The sequence below is a fragment of the Nematolebias whitei genome, chromosome 19 (assembly GCF_014905685.2).
Source record: "Nematolebias whitei isolate Nwh7 chromosome 19, NemWhi1, whole genome shotgun sequence".
In the NCBI taxonomy this organism is placed as follows: domain Eukaryota; kingdom Metazoa; phylum Chordata; class Actinopteri; order Cyprinodontiformes; family Rivulidae; genus Nematolebias; species Nematolebias whitei.
Window position 1 is genome coordinate 23748241 of NC_056516.1, and position 8135 is coordinate 23756375.

Genomic DNA, 8135 nt, shown 5'->3' on the forward strand with positions numbered 1-8135 from the left:
GTGGACCAATACCAGCAGATGATAATGGCACCCCAAACCATCAATGCCTGTGGAAACTTGACACTGGACTTCAAGCAACGCGGATTCTGTGCCTCTCCTCTCTTCCTCCAGACTCTGGGACCTTGATTTCCAAAGGAAATGGAAAATTTACTTTCAGAGAACATAACTTTGGACCACTCAGCAGCAGCAGTCCAGTCTCTTTTTGTCTTTAGTCCAGGCGAGACACTTCTAATGCTGTCTCTTGTTCAAGAGTGGCTTGACACAAGGAATGTGACAACTTGCATATGTCTGTGCGTGGTGGTTCTTGAAGCACTGACTCCAGCTGCAGTCTACTCTTTGTGAATCCCCCACATTTTGGAATGGGTTTTGTTTCACAATCCTCTACAGGGTGCAGTTATCTCTATTGCTTGTACACTTTTTTTCTACCACATGTTTTCCTTCCCTTCGCCTCTCTATTAATGTACTTGGACACAGAGCTCTGTGAACAGCCAGCCTCTTTAGCAATGAGCTTTTGTGTCTTGCCCTCCTTGTGTAAGGTGTCATTGGTCGTCTTTTGGACAACTGTCAAGTCAGCAGTCTTCCCTGTGATTATGTAGCCTAAAGAACTAGACTGAGAGACCATTTAAAGGCCTTTGCAATTGTTTTGAGTTAATTAGCTTATTAGACTGTGGCACCAGGTTTCTTCAGTATTGAACTTTTTCACAATATTCTAATTTTCTGAGATACTGAATTTGGGGTTTTCATTAGTTGTTCATTATAATCATCAAACATTTGAAATATATTACAATGTGTGTAATAAATTAATATATGTTTCACTTTTTGAATGAATTAATGAACTAAATCAACTTTTTCATGATATTCTAATTTTATGACCAGCACCTATACATATATATATATATATATATATATATATATATATATATATATATATATATATATATATACACACATACACACACTTACATACATACATATATACACATATATGTATATACATATATACACATATGTATATACATATATATATATATATATATATATATATATATATATATATGTGTGTGTGTGTGTGTATATGTATATATTTCTTTTGGAATTCAGGGTGGCTTATAAGTAAACTGTAAAGTTTTCAGTAATAATAAATTAAAGCCTCACTTGTTTTGTCAGTGTGGGTACGTTTATTTCTAATGTTTCAGATCTTAACAAGAAAACATTTACGTTCCAAAACTTTCCAAAGCTGTTTTAAGCACCATGCACATTACATTTTACCACAAACATCTGTTTTATTTAAAAAAAAAAAAAAGAAAAAAAAAGCATTGGAATTTATTCAGTGTTTTTTTAGAGTAAAAGGCAGAAAGAACAAAAACAGTCAATGTCAGCAGTAACATTAATACTGAAGGTCGGACACTGAGAGTATTTAGCAGCCTTATAAAGAGTTTTCCGTCTTGTGTTTAAGGGGTTTTAATGGGTTTTGGGGCTTTAGTTGATGTGACGTTGGTTCTTATTCTGCCTTCTCGTAGTGACGTGTACAAACAATTTCTCCGATGGTCAGTTTCTGCAGCAGACAGAAAAAAACAGTTTAAATACAACAAATCGGCTCTTACAGATGATGTGGTTTGCAAAACTCACCAGTGTGAGCTTGTTTCCATCAACTTCCCTGACCAATGTGGTCTCCTTGCCGTCCCATTTCTGTGTGTGGACCATCTTCCCATCTTCTATTGTCACTAAGGACTTTATGCAAGAGAGATACAGTAAGACACTTTTGTGTAAACACATAAATGACAGTGAATTATAAGCAATGTGCGTCCATATATGTATAACATGAATTGTTTGTTTTTTTTGTATCTGATAGATTACAATTCATTTAATAAGCAAAAAAGTTACAGATTGCATTAGTACTGCACACAACAACAACAAACGTGTTCTTATAGCAAACGTTTTTCAAATCTGTGGAAGTTTTATTAAAAAGCAACCAAAATGTTAAAAATAAAAAATGTAAACATGTTAGACATCATCAAACAGAATAGCAACTTAAAAAGAGCGGGAAATTTGTTGTAAATTGTGGCCCAAAAAAGCTCTAGCTTTTCGTTAAGTTACATTAGCCCAGTTGAGCTAAAACGTAATCCATTTGGTTGCAGTAACAATGTAAAGATGTTGGATAACAATAAAAATAAAACAACCGAAGAGAAAGTTTAAAAAAGCGGAAGTGTGTTTTCAATCACTCCAGCAAAAGAGGCTCTGGCTGTACATTAGCCTAGCCTAGCATAGCTAAGCTAAATTTTAATCCATCTGGTTGAATTAAAAAATATAACAATTTTAGATGATAACAACAAAAAAATAATTCAACAGTAAAGCAGGTTTTAAAGAGGATGCATTTTCTGTCAATTGCAGTCCAAAAATATGTTTGCACTCTATAAAGCTACATTAGCTTAGCCTAGCCTTGCTAAGCTAAAACATTACCTATTTGATTGAAGTAAAAATGTAAAGATATTGGACAATGTTAAACAGAAAACTACACTAAAACAAGTCCTGATGTAAGCTCAATCATCCGGGTAAACAAATTGCAAAAGAAGAGTTAAAACAAATTATCTGGACAGATTTTTCTTGGTAGAAATGTTTCGTCTTTCATCCGAAAGACCATCAGTCTGAAGCCTGCCAACAAGTTCTGTCGTATAAATAAAACCTTTTTAAAGCGGTTCAAGCCAGCCTGCTGTGGAGTTCCAGAAATGAGCTTTTCACATGTAAAAAGGGGACTAGGTCTAACAATCAATCGGAGGCCTAGCAAGTAGCCAACACTAAAAGTCCCACATTAGCCTAGCTAAGCTCAAATATATTTTAGGAGTTTGTCCTATCAGTTTCCATATCGATGAAATTTTACTTTGACAACTTTATTCTAACTTTGCTAAATTAAAAACTTTTCTGTCCTCAAAATTTTGAGCAAACTTTATCATTCTTTAAGTTGTGAACCTTTCTGACTTGTTTCTACTTTCACAAGAACTGCAACCCCCAACTGTTTGTTTCATCATCCATCATTTCTGTGGCTTTCACAAGAAGAGCTATCTGCAAACGTAACTGCTTAAACGGGATCTGGAACTCATTAAGACTAATCACTGACTGCTCTATACTTTAATGCTCGGACCTTACAGCTTAGTTTTGCGTGAAATCAAGAAATCTTTTCTTTTTTTTTCTATCCTGACTCATTCTCCTGTTCTTAGTTCTATCTTATCTTTATTCTCTGAGTCTTACGTTTTATCTTTTAATACCCCCCACCCTAAGTGTCTGCTATTTTTTAAGTGGCCAACTTCTGGAAGCAATAAGAAGCAACATCTGGAGGTATTTGCAAGCTTCAGAGCAAGAATGTCTCAGAAGCAGGTTGTATTTGTAGGAGATCACCAAACTGGGAGACCTAAAACCTCAAAAGTTTTCCTCCGAAAAAACTGTTTTGAACAAGACTTTGGACGACAACAACATGATACGCATTTAAACGTTATCTCTACCATCGCAAGTACGACAGAAAGTATACCATTACAAACACCTGTATGAAAACAGAATCCTAGGTGTTGCGTTTGAACCCTCACCTTAACCTTCCTGTCGTCTGCGGTGGTCTCATCAAAATCCTCTCCCAGTTTGAAGTTCACCTCTGTGTTCTTAATTGCGCTCTGGGTCTTCAAGCACACCTTATCGCCGTCCACGGATATAATGGTGGTGGGCTTGGTCAAGTTTCCTACTTTACGTGTGGCAAAGCCCACACCTGAAAACACAGACACATGGGAAAAGATCAGGGATTTTATCATGACTAGATAACTAGATGCTAAGGTCAGCAAACGTCATGAACATGAACAAAAACACTAAGTATGATCGAAAGCTGAGGAGCTTTTCACTTACCTGTACTTTTTTGTTTGTAATTTATTAAAATTGCCTTGAGGTTTTTGTGATACCAAGGGAATCAGTGAGTTGCAAACTACTAATTGGCACATTTCCCACAAATTCATTAAACCATTTTCACAAATGTTGCCAGAACTCCCAACCAACCTCCAATCTGCCAACAGGAAAATGATACAAGTCATTGAATATATTCTGTTAGAGTGTGAATATGAGTTTTGAATGTTTAGTATCTTGGTTAGAGCTCTTTGTGTAAAGATATTAGAGATATTTAGTGGGATCTGTTTACACAAGGTTGGGACAGAAGCTGTTTATTTGCCCTCCAGGCATCTTCAGCTGACAGGATCTGCAGAGTCGACTATCAGGCCTGCGGCATGTTCTTCAAACACCGCAGAGTCCCACTGACCTGTCGGAGCATGTCACAGTGCAAATGATTACTTACGCTCAGGATCAGGGGTGTGTGTGTGTGTTTGAGGGATCAAGGCTGTTCATTTTATTGGGCAATGGTGACTCACACCCTTTTCCCACAGAAGCACAGAACCTGTTCTGCACGAGGCTTACGATCGAGAACCGGTACGCCGAGCTGGAGTGCACGACTGCAGAGGCCTTAGTGAAAGAAGTGCTGGGCCCCAAGAGGTTGGAGGGCCCCTGGTTTCCATGGCAACCAGGGCAGACAGGTCGATGGCGTTGGGGCTCTGATGTCAAGAGGCCGTGAATCTTCTCCGTCGCGCACAGTTGTGCACTTCTTGGCAGCTGTCCCCATCATGCACACTTAAACCGGCAAGCGTGTGAAATATTCCCCTTGAGTTAACGTCACGGTTATCTGGGTCGGTTCAGTCTTCGACCCCTCCCATGGCCTCAGACAATGAACAGCTTTCAGCAAAGGTCACCCACGCTATACACAACAATGTGTGTGTGTGTGTGTGTTAACTTGTAAGGCACATTTTTCTAACAAATACTACATTGTGAGGACCCACTGCTTCTTATGGGGCCCAAAGCCCGAGCCCCATAAGAAGCAGTGCTGGTTTAGGGTTCAGGGTTAGGTTTAGTGCTAAGGTGTGAAATATGGGTTAGGTTTAGGGTTAGGTATGTACTGGTAATGGTTACGTTATGTATGTACTGGTAATAATTAGGTTTAGGGTTAGTTATGTACTGGTAATAGTAAGGGTCAGGGTTAGGCTATAGAAATGAATGAAAAATGAATGGAAGTCAATGCAAAGTCCCTGTAAAGATAGAAAGACAAACTGTGCATGTGTGTGCATGCGTGTGTGCGTGAGGCAGATGTTGGCCATTCAGCTCTCACAGTTGGGGTTTTCTTTTCTACAGCAGAGCTCCTCCTTCTCCAGCTCAGACCATGCGTCTTTTCCCTTTTTCCTCCCCCTCCTCCCCCTCTGGTTTCATCTTCTCTGGCCTTTTTTTATGTCTCTCCTTCCACACACACCCACTCTTCAATCTTCTTTTTTTTTTTTTTCTAAATCCTCCATTTCAATTCCTTCTTTATTTTCCCCTTTCTTCCATTTAAAAAAAAAAATCTCCCCCACATCCTCCATCGTTTGCACAGTTTAAACCCAGACCTTCATCCTCCCTCACTGTCACATGTGCTCACATGCAGCACTGGCCCACCACACCACTGCATCCTCTCCTGTTACGCGCGCATGCGCACGCACTCACGCCCACTATAAATGAAATACATTCTTACCCAGCTCTTTCATGTACTCATCAAACTTCTCGCTGTCCTTCAGGTTCCATGTGCCAACAAAGGCCTCGACCATGTTTGCAGCAGTGCGGAGAAATGAGTGCAGGAGCCTGAGTGTGTGAGCAGCAGCAAAGCAGAGCGTCAGAATGAGAGAGGAGGAGGCAGACAGGCAGAGTTTAGTCAGCACCACAGGCCTTTCTGCAATCCTACTGGCTGGATGTAGACCGGCTGTTCTTGATGTCATCAGACCGTGCAGGGTAGGAGGAGGGACGGGTGGAGGGAGTGACAGCGTGTGTTGTTTATGCAAATGAAGCACATTTGAATTATGTTTTTGCATTTCATTTATTTATATGTTTTACAGTTTTCATGCAAGTTCTTGTGTCTGGACTGTTCAAGTCTACTGTAGAAAGTGTTGGATGGGTGAATCACAAATGAGCCGTAGAGAAACTCAAGAAAAGAGATGGAGTTGGAGGAGGATGAGCTGTCAGACAGATGAAGAGGAGCAACAAGTGACTTTTCTAAAGACTCGTCCCTCCTCACTGCTCATCTTCTCTGATTCATCTGCTTTGATTAGGTTTTCACTTACTTCAACCTGGAGTATCATCGTGGCTAAGATTGTTAAAGGGGTAGTTCAGGTTTTCTGAAGTGGCGCTTTTTCAGTAAGGTTATGAACAGTTAATATCTTAAATTCAAAATCTATAAAAAATAAATAGATAAATAAAAAATAAAAAAACGTTCAATACAAAATATCAGTTAATATCTTACCTGTTGCACATAGCTTTTTGATTACAGTAGTCCCTCGCTACTTTGCAGTTTAACTTTTGCAGACTCGCTCTTTTGCGTTTTTTCAACGTACAGTACTGTAAGATTGTACACAACAAAAAAATAAATGCACTGCCATTTTGTAGTTTTCTCTCAATAAGCCTACACCGCATCACCAGTCTAAAGGACTACATTGCCCAGAAGGCAACAGTGCACTACCCAGAAGTCAAAGTTGCTTTCTGCTGAAATGGAGGGAAAGTTTTGATCCGATCTGAAAAAAGTTTGGTCCTTCCAGTATTCGGCTCTCAGTGAATGCAGCGAGACGATCAGAACCGGACTGAGGCTGGGTAGGTCTGCCGAACCGGACCGGAACCGAGCTGCTGTGTTCTGCAGAGCTGGTGAGTAAAAAGGCATTACTACTCACTCAACTTTAAATTTTAAACATGATCAAGTTAAGATTAATAAACTTTTGCTTTAGTTGATTTAAATTTATTAGTTGATTGAACTGTTTCAGTATGTTGTTTCAGTATGTCATTCCTACTTTGTGCTTTTTCACTTGGGGGGGCGGGGGACTCAACCCTTGCGATAAACGAGGGACGACGGAACGTCAGTTTGGAAAATTAGTGTTTGTAACACATGGCTATCACATGGTGTAACACAGTTGTACCGATTCAGTCTTTTTATTTGGCTTTTCTAAAAAAAATATCCTGGTACACACGTTTCCAAAAATGTTTTCATCCACACGGAAACGTTGAAAATGGCCCCAAAACAAATAAAATGGGCACGAAATGTAAATGCAACAAGAAAAAATGGACGCCCCCAAGCTGCAAGCCAGGAGCAAGTTTATTGTAGGATTCTTAGGTTTTCGGTCATAATCACTTTCTCCACAGCTGACAATCATCCACCCATCCACACCTGCACCTGATCCTGATGACTTCTCTGCTGTAGCACTTGGCAGGCATTCATCCGACGCTGGAACATTGTGATACCTTTTGGTAATTTCAGTGACAACCAATAACCTACCTCTTGTGAATTTATAACTAACCTTTGACCTTTTTTTTTTGGTGCTTTCCAAGTTCTGCTCCCCAGTGACACGTCCTCCTCGTTCCTTGTGACCACACCTGTAACCATCCTGTTCAGGCAAAAGTCAAACATCAGCCTGGACCAAACAGTGAGCACCACCAACCTGTCACTCACCTTTCTGGATCACGTCTTCATCCCCCTTGGAAATCCTAGGATCGCATTTCTCCCCCCTCTTCAACGCTACCTGCCCTGTGTACATAATGAACGACAAAGAATCTCTGACTACAAACAACCAAAAGTAAGATTAGATCACCTCCAGCCATCAAGTACATTTAAATCTGCCCGTACTCACCTTATTCGCCTTTTCCCGTACAGCAAAGATTTCTTTGTGCACGTTATAAATAAACTCACTCACCTTTTTTACCTTTGACTCTGTGTCTTCATCAGTCTGCTCCTTGGGGTCGTAAAATCACACATCGTGTTATCTAGAAGTTGCTTTTTGGTGATCTACCCATAAAATCGACGTTTCAAGATGTTTTCACTCGGTGTTGTTTTCAAGAAATGTCATTTTCATGTGAACTCATGGCTGAATTTTTTTTTAAAACGTGTAAATACAAAAACAGTCAGTGTGGATGGCCCTTTAGAGTTGAATTCTGACTTAACAGCTAGTCCGATCAGGACCAGGACCAAAGAGGATTGTTTCTGACCTAAAACAACCTCAGATATTGTTTTGGTTCATTCAAATGCCATTTCATAAACTATGAGACTTCTT

General features: G+C 39.7%; 1 protein-coding gene across 1 annotated transcript; it reads right to left on the bottom strand.

Annotated features, from left to right (window-relative positions):
* Window positions 1-1406: 1406 nt before the first annotated feature.
* Window positions 1407-5783, bottom strand: fabp3 (fatty acid binding protein 3, muscle and heart). The gene is made up of 4 exons (XM_037693102.1): window positions 5582-5783; window positions 3579-3751; window positions 1630-1731; window positions 1407-1555 (listed from the first exon to the last, which is right to left on the bottom strand). Exons 1-4 carry the CDS (start codon window positions 5652-5654, stop codon window positions 1502-1504), a joined length of 402 nt encoding a protein of 133 aa, XP_037549030.1. The 5' UTR covers window positions 5655-5783; the 3' UTR covers window positions 1407-1501.
* Window positions 5784-8135: the final 2352 nt, after the last annotated feature.